The following is a 14183-nucleotide window of genomic DNA, read 5'->3' as shown; positions in this document are numbered from 1 at the left end:
ATAATAAAATATGACAGACTGGGTAGCTTATAAACAGAAATTTATTTCTCACAGTTCTGGAGGCTGGAAGTGTGAGATCAGGTTGCCAAGATGGTCAGGTAATGGCTCTCTTCAGGGTTACAGACTTTTCACTGTGTCCTCACATGGCAGAAGGGATCATGGGAAGTCTCTTGGGGCCTCTTTTTATAAGAACACTAATCCTATTTCTAGGAGCTCCACTTTGATGACCAAATTCCTTTCCCAAGGCTCCACCTAGTACCATCACCTTGTGGTCAGATTTCAACATAAGAATTTTGTAGGGACACATTCAGACCATAGCTAGACTGGAGCATTTTGGAGTCACTAGAGATTCCTGCTGGCCAACCTCACATTGTTTGTTCCCTGTCACCTCTAGGACAATTGAGAGATTTTTCTCAAAGCTTTAAAGGTAACTGATGATCTTTGTTTATAGAGAAGGTTACGTGTCTCTATTATGAACAATTTTACCTACTTTATATTTAGTCTATTATAATGTGTTGAATTTTATATTCACTATAGGAAAGGAAGAATGGAAGGGAAAATTTGAACGTTTCTAATGTGATAGACCTTGATCAAATATGATTCTCAATGTTTGACCTATAGAGACTCTCATAGAATACTCAGAGTCTTGTGAAGTAGTTAGTATTATCTTCATATATTCGATAACAAATATTTACATATCGATTAACAAATATTTGAGCACCTACTATGGGTGGGCACCGGGAAAATGAGTCTCAGAAAGGTTCAATAACTTGACCAAGGCCATACAGCTTGTACGCAGCAGAGCTGTGATGTAATCCCAGATCAGTCTGATCAAAGGCAAGGTTGTTTCCACTGCTGCCCTAGGGAGTCCTGCTCCTTCCTGGCCCAGCATTAGATGTAAGGGATGGAGAGATGAAGAGGGCAAGACCCTTTCCCCGAGGAGCTCTTCTGCAAAGTGACATAGCCCAGACGCACGAAACCATTGTGTGTCTTGGCTATTGAATCCTAGAGTTTTCGCGTGTGATCCTGTTGCCTGCCCTCAGTAGATGTCAAGTGTTTGCGGACAAATCTGTTTTAGAGGCTGGATGTACAAAGAATAAGGCAGTGATTGACAGACTGAATAATCATTCACCACAGTGCAGTGCATGGAGTGTTGTAACAGCAGTATTTGAAGTACCAAGGCTCAGGAGAGTGAGTGACAAACCAGAGTAAGTTCTCACAGGAGAGATATCATTTGAGTTCTGGTGGGAAGGAGGAGGAAAGGACATTTCAGGCAGTAGGAACAATGTGTGTCCAAAGTGTGTTAGGAAATACTGCTGGTCTTAAGTGCTTGGGACACTTCTGGTTCTTGTGGGTCCTCCCTCCCTTCTTCTCTAGCACCTTTCTCCATTCCCTGGAAGCCTGGGTGTATGGGAAAAGGTGAGAGAGGAAGCTAGAGAGGAAGGTCGGGAGCAGCCTGGGAAGGGCTCCCACTCGGAGGAGTTTGGGTTATTTTCTGCAGGCAAATGCAGAGCCATTGAAAGGGTTTGAGCAGAGGCATGGCATTGCCAGATTTTATTATTATTTTTCTAAGGATTTTATTTATTCCTTTAAGAAGAGAGAGAGAGGGAGGGAGAGAGAAAGAAAGGAGGAGGAGCAGGAATCATTAACTCCCATATTTGCCTTGACCAGGTAAGCCCAGGATTTCGAACCTGCGACTACAGGTTAGGCACATTGCCAGATTTTAGAACTCCAGCTCATTGTAGAGAAAGAATAAGCGTCGACCTGTAATGCTGAGGTCACAGGTTTGAAATGCTTCCTGCTCCTCCCCCCTTCTCTCTCTCTCTCTTTCTCCTCTTAAAGGAATAAATAAAATCTAAAAAAAAAAGGATGGGAGAGAGTAGGCTGGGAGCTTGTTAGGAACTGTTGAAATTGTTCAGGCTGGACACTCTCCCTCTCTCCCTTTCAGAGCACACCTGTGCCTTTCCTATCCTCCTCTTCCCCCCAGGTTCGTTACCTTTACCCTTTTCTCTCCTAAGCTCCAAGGGCCCCTTCTTTTGCCTCTGTAACTTGTTTCCTGAGCCCATTTCTTGTGCGTCTGTGACTTTCCTTTTTTTTCTTTTTTTCCAAGTGAGAGGAAGGGAGATAGATTTCCTCATGCACCCTGATTGGGGCCAATGCTTTGCCCATTTAGGGCTATGCTTACAACGGAGCTATTTTTAGTGCCTGAGGCAGAGGCTCCACAGATGCATTCTCAGTGCCTGGGGTCTATTCACTGGAATCAGTTGAGCCATGGCTGCTGGAGAAGAGAGAGAGAGAGAGAGAGAGAGAGACACACACACACACACACACACACAGGATGGGAAGCGGGAGGGGTAGAGAAGCAGATGGTCACTTCTCCTGAATGCCCTGAATGGAAATTGAACGCTGAGCCAATGCTCTAACGCTGAGCCAACTGGCCAGGGCCGTGATTTCCTAAAAGAAAAAAAATTCCTTCATGCTGGCAGTGATGAGAGCTGGAATGACATCTCTGCTCAATTTTTCCCTCTTGCCTACTTTCAGAGATGCACACAGTTCACTAAGCGGTACTGCCAGGAAAAACAAAATCTCTTTTTCAAAGCCAAATGGTTTGTTTCTGCTCTTACTTTTATTAATTAATTAATTTATTTACAGAGACAGAGAGTCAGAGAGAGTGATAGATAGGGACAGACAGACAGGAACGGAGAGAGATGAGAAGCATCAATCATCAGTTTTTTGTTGGGACACCTTAGTTGTTCATTGATTGCTTTCTCATCTGTGCCTTGACCGTGGGCCTTCAGCAGACCGAGTAACCCCTTGCTCAAGCCAGTGACCTTGGGTTTAAGCTGGTGAGCTTTTGCTCAAACCAGATGAGCCCATGCTCAAGCTAGTGACCTCGGGGTCTCGAACCCGGGTCCTCTGCATCCCAGTCCGATGCTCTATCCACTGTACCACCACCTGGTCAGGCTGCTCTTGCATTTTCTGCCTAATCTTTACCTTCACTGCCTTCTATATCCACTGTGTTTTTTTTTTGTTTGTTTGTTTTTTGGCTTTTTTTTTTTTTTTTTTTTTCCATTTTTCTGAAGCTGGAAACAGGGAGAGACAGTCAGACAGACTCCCGCATGCGCCCGACCGGGATCCACCCGGCACGCCCACCAGGGGCGATGCTCTGCCCACCAGGGGGCGATGCTCTGCCCATCCTGGGCGTCGCCATGTTGCGACCAGAGCCACTCTAGCGCCTGAGGCAGAGGCCACAGAGCCATCCCCAGCGTCCGGGCTATCTTTGCTCCAATGGAGCCTTGGCTGCGGGAGGGGAAGAGAGAGACAGAGAGGAAAGCGCGGCGGAGGGGTGGAGAAGCAAATGGGCGCTTCTCCTGTGTGCCCTGGCCGGGAATTGAACCCGGGTCCTCCGCATGCTAGGCCGACGCTCTACCGCTGAGCCAACCGGCCAGGGCTGTTTTTTGGCTTTTTAAAGATATACTGATTTTATAGAGCGAAGGAAGGGGAGTGGGAAGTATCAACTCATAGTTGCTTTTTTTTTTGTGACAGAGACAGACAGGCTGGAAGGGAGAGAGATGAGAAGCATCATTTCTTCGTTGTGGCACCTTAGTTCTTCGTTGATTGCTTTCTCATATGTGCCTTGACTGGGTGGGGGGCAGCAGAGTGAACGAGCCCTTGCTCAAGCCAACGACCTTGTGCTTTGAGCCAGCAACCTTTGGGCTCAAACCAGCAAACATGGGTCATGTCTATGATCCCATGCTCAAACCAGCAATGCCACGCTCAAGCCAGCAACTCCACGCTCAAGCTGGTGAACTCAGATTTCAAAACGGGGTCTTCTGCATTCCAGTCCGATGCTCTATCCATTGTGCCACCACCTGGTCAGGCGTATAGTTGCTTTAATTTAGTTGTTCATTGCTTGCTTGCCATATGTGCTTAGACCAGACAAACCCAGGGTTTCGAACTAACCTCAACATTGCAGGTTGAGGCTCTTTACTGAGCCACCACCAGTCAGGCTCTATTCACTATTGAAACTCTTCTTCAGAGGTCTTAGGTACCCATGGTCTTTGACATTTCAGCCTTTGATACTGTTTCTCAACTTTCATATTTTCCCTATTCTTCCGTGGTTTCCAGATGTTAGGGGGAACTTGAATTTGAATCCTGGTTTCTGCCTCTTTCAGTCCATTTGACAGCATCCCTCTGTAAAGAGGGATGACAGCTGTGGCAGCTCTGTAAAGTTTAAGTCCATATGAAAATATAAGATGTATATTCCTAACCTTTTTTATTCCTACAAGTAAAGTCCTGGTCTTTGCTACCAGGGTTTGTAAGTTGGTGGTCCATAGACTGAATGTGGCTTGATAGGTCCTCATAGTATTTAAAATTTTGGAAAGTTTACATTAAAAACATGTGTCTTGCCTGACCTGCAGTGGCATAGTGGGTAAAAGTGTCAACCTGGAACACTGAGGTCGCAGGTTCAAAACCCCAGGCTTGCCTGGTCAAGGCACATATGGGAGTTGATGCTTTCTGCTCCTCCCCCTTCTCTCTCTCTCTCTGTCTCCTTTCTCAAAAAAATGAATACACAAAATCTAAAAAGAAAAAAAAGATCTACCAGAAGACATTAAAAAAAAAATAAAACAAAAAACAAACATGTGCCTCATTCTGGCCAGATGGCTCAGTTGTTGGAGCGTTGCCCTGATAACTCGGGTCAGGTCAGTCCCTAATCAGGGAACATACAGAAAGATCAATGTTTCTCTCTTTATCTCTCCCTTTCTCTCCAAAGTCAATAAGTAAATTAAAAAAAAAAAAAAATACACGCACATGCTTCTACTCCAAACCTCTGCCTTGAACTTAAGACTTGAGTGACCTCCTCCCCTTTCCCTCTTTCTATTTTCTTTTCTGTTTTATTTTTCTCTCTGGCACTTTTCACTCTCTGACATATGTACTGCTTTTCCTCTGGTTTTCCCTTTCCTCACCAACTAGAACATAAACTCCGGGAAGCAGGCAGGTGTGTACATGTTATTGAATGCTAAACCCCAGATTCAGAACAGTGCCTGCTGGTACATAGTAAGTGCTCAACAAATATTTGCTGACTGGATGAAAAATGCATTAAATTTGAGGTTTCCTGTTTTACTTGAAAAACCAGAATCTATAACTCTGGATCTGTACTCCCAAGTGGCTTGAGGTGAGAAGCTGTGGTTATTTACAAGGTGCAGGGGGGCTCTGGCTGGTTGGTTCAGTGGTAGAGCTTCGGCTCGGCACGTGGATGTCCTGGATTTGATACCTGGTCAGGGCATACAAGAGAAGTACCCATCTGCTTCTCTCTTCTCCCCCTCCCCTCCCTCTCCTTCCCTCTCCCTCCCCCTCTCCCCTCCTCCCCCCTCCCTTAATGGGCTTGCTGGGTAGATCCTAGTTGGGATGCATGTGGGAGTCTATCTCTGCTCTTACTGAATTAAAAAAGTAAATGTGCAGGGGCTCCTCAGTTTGCTGTAGACCATGCCTTCCTATGTTGTTTTATATTTGGCAGGGGGAAGCAAAAGGAGGCAGCAGGTCCTAGAGGCAGGGGTGGAGCTTAAAGCATAAAATGAGACTAAGGCAAGGGTATCGCAAGCAGAGGAAATAAGATGTGCTAGTGACAATGTAAAAAAGGGTGTGATAGGCTGAGGATGGTGGATGATTGGTGACTGTCAGAGAAATGGGTAGTAAAGTGGGCTGGGAAGTTGGGGCTGTGTCCTGTAGGGGCAGACCCAAGGAGCCTTCAGGTTTCTTTTTAAAATATTACTAGATTTGTCTTAAATATGGAAGGATGTAAAGAAAACAAAAATGGCCCATTATCTCCTTTCCTAGGTAATCCCTATAGACATTAAAAAAAAAATGTTTAACATGTTAAAAAATTCAGAGGTTCAAAAGTGAAAGTAGCCTGACCAGGCAGTAGTGCAGTGGATAGAGCGTCGGACTGGGATGCAGAAGACCCAGGTTCGAGACCCCGAGGTCGCCAACTTGAGTGCAGGCTCATCTGGTTTGAGCAAAAAGCTCACCAGCTTGAGCCCAAGGTCGCTGGCTCGAACAAGGGGTTACTCGGTCTGCTGAAGGCCCGCGGTCAAGGCACATATGAGAAAGCAATCAATGAACAACTAAGGTGTCGCAACAAAAAACTGATGATTGATGCTTCTCATCTCTCTCTGTTCCTGTCTGTCTGTCCCTATCTATCCCTCTCTCTGACTCTCTCTCTGTCTCTGTTAAAAAAAAAAAAAAAAAAAAAGTGAAAGTAAGGCCCTGGCTGATTGGCTCAGCAGTAGAGTGTTGGCCCAGTGTGTACAAGTCCTGGGTTCAATTCCTGGTCAGGGCACAGAGAAGAAGCGACCATCTGCTTCTCCACTTCCCCTCTCTTCCTCTTCCGCAGCCATGGCTCAAATGGTTTGAGCAAGTTGGCCCTAGATGCTGAGGATGGCTCCGTGGCTTTGCCTCAGGCGCTAAAATAGCTTGGTTGCCCAGCAACAGAGCAGTGGCCCCAAATGGGCAGAGCATCGCCTGATAGGGGGCTTATTGGATGGATCCTGGTCAGGGCACCTGTAGGAGTTTATTTCTGTCTCCTCACCTCTCACTAAATAATTTTTTTAAAAATGAGAGAAAGTAAAAGCCACCTTTCCTGTGCATCTCCCCCAAAGTTAACAGCTGCTAACAAATAAGTACATCTAGGAAAAAATATTCCTATATAACAATTTAGATTTTTATATTTCAAAAGGCTTAGTGCTTTAAAAAAATTTTAATGAGTTTAGAGAGAGAAAAAGGGAGAGACAGAAACATCAATTTGTTCCTGATGTCCCCTGACCAGGGATCAAATCTGACTGGCAATCAACCTTTGGGTGTCAGGATGATGCTCCAACTAACTAAGCTATCCAGCCAAGGCAAGCCTTAATGATTTAAAAAAAATTATTTATTGATTTTAGAGGAAGGAGGAACATTGAATTGTTCCACTTACGCATTCGTTGGTTGATTCTTGTATGTGCTCTGACTGGGGATTGAATCCACAACTTTGGCATATTGGGGTGACACTCTAACCAACTGAGCTACCCGGCCAGGGTGGCTTAATGAAATATTTTTTTTTAGCGAGACAGGGACAGACAGGAAGGGAGAGAGATGAGAACACATCAGCTCATAGTTTTGGCACCTCAATTGTTCATTGATTGCTTTCTCATATGTGTGTTGACCAGGGGACTCCAGCTGAGCTAGTGACCCCTTAGTCAAGCCAGCGACCCAGGGCTTCAAGCAGTGACCTTTGGGCTCAAGCCAGTGACCATGGGGTCATATCTGTGATTCCACACTCAAGATGGTGACCCCGCACTCAAGCCCGATGAGCATGCACTCAAGCTGGCAACTTTGGGGTTTGAACCCGGGTCCTCAGCATCCCAGGTTGATGCTTTATCCCAGGCGTCCCAAAACTACGGCCCGCGGGCTGCATGCAGCCCCCTGAGGCCATTTATCCAGCCCCCCCACCGCACTTCTGGAAGGGGCACCTCTTTCATTGGTGGTCAGTGAGAGGAGCACTGTATGTGGCGGCCCTCCAGCGGTCTGAGGGACAGTGAACTGGCCCCCTGTGTATAAAGTTTGGGGACCCCTGCCACTGCACCACCATCTGGTCTGGCTAATGACATTTCTTTTTCTTTTTCTTTTTTTTTTTTTGAGAGAGAGAGAGAGAGAGATGGAGAATGACAGAGAGAAAAAAGCATCAACTCGTTCCACTTAATTGTGCCATCGATTGCTTCTCAAATGTGCCCTGACTGGAGCTCAAAGCAGTAACTTCAGGCTCTGAACCACTGCCCTCGGGATTGAGCCCTAACCGGGGCTCACACTGGTGCCCTTGGCAAAGTGACCCAGGGCTTGAAACTGTGACCTCAGCGTGTTCTGTTCACTGCACCAGTGGCGAGGGATTAATGATTTTTTTTTAAACAAAGAATATATATGCTTCTTGAGGGAAAATTCAGATAATACAAGAAGCATATAAAATAAGAGCTTTTGGCCTGACCTGTGGTGGCGCAGTGGATAAAGCGTCGACCTGGAAATGCTGAGGTCGCCGGTTCGAAACCCTGGGCTTGCCTGGTCAAGGCACATGTGGGAGTTGATGCTTCCAGCTCCTACCCCCTTCTCTCTCTCTGTCTCTTTCTCCTCTCTCTCCCTCTCTGTCTCTCTCTCCTCTCTAAAAATGAATAAATAAAATAAAATAAATTAAAAGAGTGCTAAAAAAAAAAAAATTAAAAAAAAAAAAAAATAAGAGCTTAAGCCCCTTATCCTCTTTTCCTATAATCCCCAAAGATACCCATTACAAACAGTTGGTCTTTCAGACTTTGTTTGCATATATACCGGTAGGCAGTTTTGTCTTTTTTTTTTTTTTTAATTTATTCATGATTTTATTTATTCATGGGGGGGGAGAGAGAGAGAGAGAAGGGGGGAGGAGCAGAAAGCATCAACTCCCATATGTGCCTTGATCAGGCAAGCCCAAGGTTTTGAACCAGCAACCTCAGAGTTTCCAGGTTGACACTTTATCCACTGCGCCACCACAGGTCAGGCGGCAGTTTTGTCTTTTTAAATATGAGATTACACTTGTTAGTTCTTACTGCATAGCTTGGACATCAGGGCTCCCTCATTCCTTCTGAAAGTTATATCATGTTTATTTAACCAGTACCTTTATGATGGACATGTCTTGCAGTAGACTCTACTTTTCCTCAGTAGGGGAAAAGGATTAACAAGCTTAGTGTGGAGTTTCTTGAATGGTTTATTTGAGCAGAATTTAATACAAATGAATCAGAAGTACAAGATGTAGGGCTGTAGAATGCCATGGGATAATGGTAAATCCAGGTCACAGCTGTGATGTTTGCCATGCACTGCTTTAGAGATAGTTCTGGGGGGAGATTTATGGAGCATTTGTATACCAAGCTGGGATTAGACTGGATCTGAGTTTCATAGCACATTAATATTGTGAGCCGATAATCTAGCTTCTTTCCTATGGACTCCTGGAATAGCTGTATGTGGAGGGGAAAGGAATAGGGCTGAGACTTTATCTGTATCTCTGAGGAGATTTGGGGTGAGGAGGTAGATCTCTTGATTGACCCTGGGAACCAAAAGTACCTTCCAACATCAAGGTTTTGATTTGGAGGAAGGAATTAGTAGAGAACTTTAGAAAGGCTCAGGGTATAATGGGAAGCACACTGCCCTCAGGAGTAAGAAGATTGGCATTCACTCCTCACAGGTCCTTGGGTTTCCTTGACTCTTAGCTATAGGATTGGGTTGGCTGGTTTCTAGGGACCCTTCCAGTACTAAAATGTTAACTTTTATTTTGCTTCTGTGTGTTCTGAAGTATATGATAGTCCTTTCCCACAAGGAGCTTGCAGTGTAGAGTTAGTAGACTTTTTTTTTTTTTTTTTTTTTTACAGGGACAGAGAGAGAGTCAGAGAGAGGTATAGATAGGTACAGACAGACAGAAATAGAGAAAGATGAGAAGCATCGATCATCATCAGTTTTTTGTTGCGACACCTTAGTTCATTGATTGCTTTCTCATATGTGCCTTGACCACGGGCCTTCAGCAGACCAAGTAACCCCTTGCTCGAGCCAGCGACCTTGGGTCCAAGCTAGTGAGATTTTTTTGTTGTTGTTCAAGCCAGATGAGCCCATGCTCAAGCTGGCAACCTCAAGGTCTCGAATTTGGGTCCTCTGCATCCCAATCCGACGCTCTATCCACTGTGCTACCACCTGCTCAGGCGAGTTAGTAGACTCTTGATCTTTCAACTCATTCCTTCCCACTGCAGCATGAGGATATTATCTGATAAGTGTGAGAAAGTGAGTATTAAGAAATAGCAGTTTAGTTCCTTTTATAGTGGGTGGAATGGGACCCATCACTCAGAGAATCTTTGTCTTAGCCACTGTCACTTTCCCTTTGATTGTTGGAGCCCCCACTAGTTTTTAATTTGCCAAATATTTCATGTATGAAATCGCCCTTTCATGACCTCTGTTTTTTCTTCCAGGTTAATTCCAAAGATAGTTCTCGTAATTCCACTAACTCTGAATTTGCAGCTGAAGCTGAAGGTCAGAATGATACAGTTGAACCAAACAAGGTTCAGAAAAGGAAGAGGGATAGACTTCGAGACCAAGGCTCTACAATGATCTACCTGAAGGCTATCCAGGGCATCCTGGGAAAGTCGATGCCAAAAAGGAAGGGAGAGACAGCCAGTAGGGCAAAATTGAACACAGGAGAGCGTCCCAGCCGTGGAGAAGGACCAGCCAGGAGTGTCTCTGTGTCTGCTCCTCAGAAAGAGAAAGAGTCAGCTCCAAAGGACAGAATGAAAGAGGAAAAAAAGGTTGTACCAGAGAGGAGCAGCCTCTGTGACAGGAGAGTGGTGATAGACCCTCAGGAGAAACCCAGTGAAGAACCAGTTGGTGACCAAAGGACAGTTACTGACAAGCACTCTCCATCCCTAGAGTTTTTGGATGACTCTGACTCTCATTTAGAAAGCCAAAAGGTGAGTCTTGCTCGTGCCAAGCATGGGGTTTTTAGTTCTCTTGATTAAATGTAGTATTTGATCTTTCTAGTTTGATCCTAAGTGTTACCCATTAAAGCAGCACTTTACTTAACTCAGGAATCCAGGCAACAAGTTAATGGTTTTCTTCTAGCATACTTTTTTTTTTTTTTTAATTTTTTTTTTTTTTAAATAATTTTTTTTTTTTAAAATTCATTTTAGAGAGGCGAGGGAGAGAGAGAGAGAGAGAGAGGAGAGACAGAGAAGGGGGAGGAGCTGGAAGCATCAACTCCCATATGTGCCTTGACCAGGCAAGCCCAGAGTTTTGAACCGGTGACCTCAGCATTTCCAGGTCGACGCTTTATCCACTGCGCCACCACAGGTCAGGCCTTCTAGCATACTTTTAAGAGTTATTAAGAAACCTCAATTCAGTGCTTTTTATTTTATTTATTTTTTAAAGATTTTATTCATTATAGAGGGGGAGAGAGAGAGAGAGAGAGAGAGAGAAAGAGAAAGAGAAAGAGAAAGAGAAGGAGGGAGAAGCAGGAAGCATCACCTCCCATATGTGCCTTGACCAGGGAAGCCCAGGGTTTTGAACCGGCAACCTCAGTGTTTCTAGGTTGACGCTTTCTCTACTACACCACCACAGGTCAGGCAATTCAGTGCTTTTTATTTTAAACACTTAAATGTTTGTTAAGATATGGATTTGCCTGACAAAGGCCAAAATAACAGTGACTTAAAGAAAATGGAAGTTTGGCTTGAGGAGGATGTCTCTACAGTGTCAGGACCCTGATGCCTTCTGTCTTGATGCTCTGCTGCCCTTAACACAGTTGCCATCTTATGCTTTGAGATGGCTCTTCTGGTAGGACTCAGTACATTACATTGACCAGTCCAGCCACAAGGAAGGAGAGAAGAGAAGAAGAAAATATACTTCTTCCCTTTTAAGAGCTTGGCTCAGAAGTTGTCCACATGGTGTCTTCTCATATTTATTGACAAGAATCTAGAAACTTGGCCAACACCTAGCTGCAAGAGGGTCTGGAACATTAACTTCCATCTGTGTTGTTATTAAGAAGAGGAGAGTGGCATTGGAGGGAAACTAACAATTTTTTTTATCACAGGTTTTTTTTGACAGAGACAGAAAGAGGGATAGATAGGGACAGACAGGAAGGGAGAGAGATAAGAAGCATCAGTTCTTTGTTGCAGCTCCTTAGTTGTTCATTGATTGTGTTCTCATATGTGCCTTGACTGGGAGGCTACAGCAGAGCGAGTGACCCCTTGTTCAAGCCAGCGACCTTTGGACTCAAGACTCAAGCTAGCGACCATGCACTCAAGCTGGTGAACCTGTCTTCAAGCCGAATGAGCCTGTGCTCAAGCCAGCGACCTCAGGGTTTTGAACCTGGATCCTCCACGTCCCAGTCCGACGCTCTATCCGCTATGCCACTGCCTGGTCAGGCGTGAAACTAGCAATTTTTTTTTTTTTTTTGGTGACAGAGACAGGGACAGATAGGGACAGACAGGAAGGGAGAGAGATGAGAAGCATTGATTCTTTGCTGTGGCACCTTAGTTGATTGCTCTCTCATATGTACCTTGACCGGGGATGGGGGTGAGGGTACAGCAGACTGAGTGACCCCTTGCTCAATCCATTGACCCCGAGCTCAAACTGGTGAGCCTTGCTCAAACCAGGTGAGCCTGCGCTCAAGCTGACCTTGGGGTCATTTTTTGTGTGTGGGTGACGAGAGACAGAGAGGGGGCCAGACAGACAGGAAGGGAGAGAGATGAGAAGCATTAATTCTTTGTTGCAGCACCTTAGTTGTTCATTGACTGCTTTCTCATATATGCTGTGACTGGGGGGCTACAGCAGACCAAGTGACCCCTTGCTCGAGCCAGTGACCTTTGGCTCAAGCTGGTGAGCCTTGCTCAAACCAGATGAATCTGTGCTCAAGCTGGCGACCTTGGGGTCTCAAACCTATGTCCTCTGCGTCCTAGTCCGATGCTCTACTGCGCCACTGCCTGGTCAGGCGAAACTAGCAATTTTTTAAAAAAATATTTTTTTATTTATTGATTTTAGAGGAGAGAGAGAGAGAAAGGATGGGGAGGGGGACAGGAAGCATCAACTTGCTTCTTGTATGTGCCTTGACTGGGTAAGCCTAGGGTTTCGAACCCGCAACTTCAGTATTCCAGGTTGATGCTTTTTCCACTGCGCCACCACAGGTCAGGGGAAACTAGCAATTTTTAACATAGCTTATAATTGTGGGGAAAAAGCATTCCTTTGTTCCACTCATCTCTGCCCACCCTTTTACTGCTCCTTAGAGGTAGTCTCTTTCATCTCTTTTAGCTCTTCTATTTTTTTTTTTTTTTTGTATTTTTCTGAAGCTGGAAACGGGGAGAGACAGTCAGACAGACTCCCGCATGCGCCCGACCGGGATCCACCCGGCACGCCCACCAGGGGCGACGCTCTGCCCCTCTGGGGCGTCGCTCTGCCGCGACCAGAGCCACTCTAGCGCCTGGGGCAGAGGCCAAGGAGCCATCCCCAGCGCCCTGGCCATATTTGCTCCAATGGAGCCTCGTCTGCGGGAGGGGAAGAGAGAGACAGAGAGGAAGGAGGTGGGGGTGGAGAAGCAAATGGGTGCTTTTCCTATGTGCCCTGGCCGGGAATCGAACCCGGGTCCCCTGCATGCCAGGCCGACGCTCCACCGCTGAGCCAACCAGCCAGGGCCTAGCTCTTCTATTATTTAACTCCATATTTCTAAGTAATTTTATACTGTTTAATGATTTTTGAATTCTAGACATTTGTAGACTTCCTGCTAAGGAAAATGAGAATTTAGTTTTCTACACTAACTTATTTCAGTGACGCCCATATCCATAACATATTTCTTCCCCTTCCTGTAGCTCCCTGTGTTGTAATACAATTTTTGGCTAAATCTATTTAAGATTTATTGTCACCATGTTTATAGCTGAGTCATCTAGTATATTGTGATTATATTTCCTTTCTTGTAAAAGTTTGTTTCTCTTGGAGGTCATTGTTAACTTTTGTTTTTTAAGATTTTATTTATTGATTTTTACAGGGGGAGGGAGTGATGAGAAGTATCAACTCATAGTTGCTTCACTTTAGTTAATTGATTGCTTGTCATATGTGCCTTGACCAGGCAAACCCAGGGTTTTGAATTGATGACCTCAGCATTCAGGGTGATGTTCTATCCACTATGCCACTACAGGCTAGGCTCGTTAACTTGTTTTTTTTCTTTAGTTTTCTTTGTACCTGTCACTAATTTATCACCAAACTGCTAATGCCATGAAATTCTTCTCAGTAGTGTCAAAATAAGCAATATGTCCAATTATTTTCCTTTGAGGTGTGCCTCCCTTAATTGTTTCTTTTGGATTCCTTCACCCTTTTTCCTTTTTTTTTTCAATCTCTGCTTTTTTATGAATATTGAAGGTGAATGCATATAATACATACATACATACTTTTTTTCTTTCTTTCGTTTTTTTTTTTTTGAAGCTGGAAACGGGGAGAGACAGTCAGACAGACTCCCGCATGCGCCCGACCGGATCCACCGGCACGTCCACCAGGGGGCGACGCTCTGCCTCTCTGGGGCGTTGCTCTGCTGCGACCAGAGCCACTCTAGCACCTGGGGCAGAGGCCAAGGAGCCATCCCCAGCGCCTGGGCCATCTTTGCTCCC

At 45.2% G+C, this 14183-nt stretch overlaps 1 protein-coding gene across 2 annotated transcripts in view; it reads left to right on the top strand.

Moving 5' to 3' along the window:
• The window catches only part of TATDN2 (TatD DNase domain containing 2), a 34692-nt gene that overhangs the window by 3858 nt on the left and 16651 nt on the right, over window positions 1-14183 (top strand). For both annotated transcript variants that reach the window (XR_010727282.1, XM_066244692.1), the window contains exon 3: window positions 10011-10505. Coding sequence is in view for 1 of the 2 variants with exons in the window: in XM_066244692.1 (XP_066100789.1) it covers window positions 10011-10505 (495 nt within the window). In the remaining variant the exon portion in view is untranslated. The remainder of the gene's footprint in view (window positions 1-10010; window positions 10506-14183) is intronic.

This window comes from Saccopteryx bilineata, chromosome 10 (assembly GCF_036850765.1).
Source record: "Saccopteryx bilineata isolate mSacBil1 chromosome 10, mSacBil1_pri_phased_curated, whole genome shotgun sequence".
Lineage (NCBI taxonomy): Eukaryota > Metazoa > Chordata > Mammalia > Chiroptera > Emballonuridae > Saccopteryx > Saccopteryx bilineata.
The sequence above is the reverse complement of the archived record's forward strand: the minus strand, read 5'-3'. Positions and strand labels throughout refer to the sequence as shown.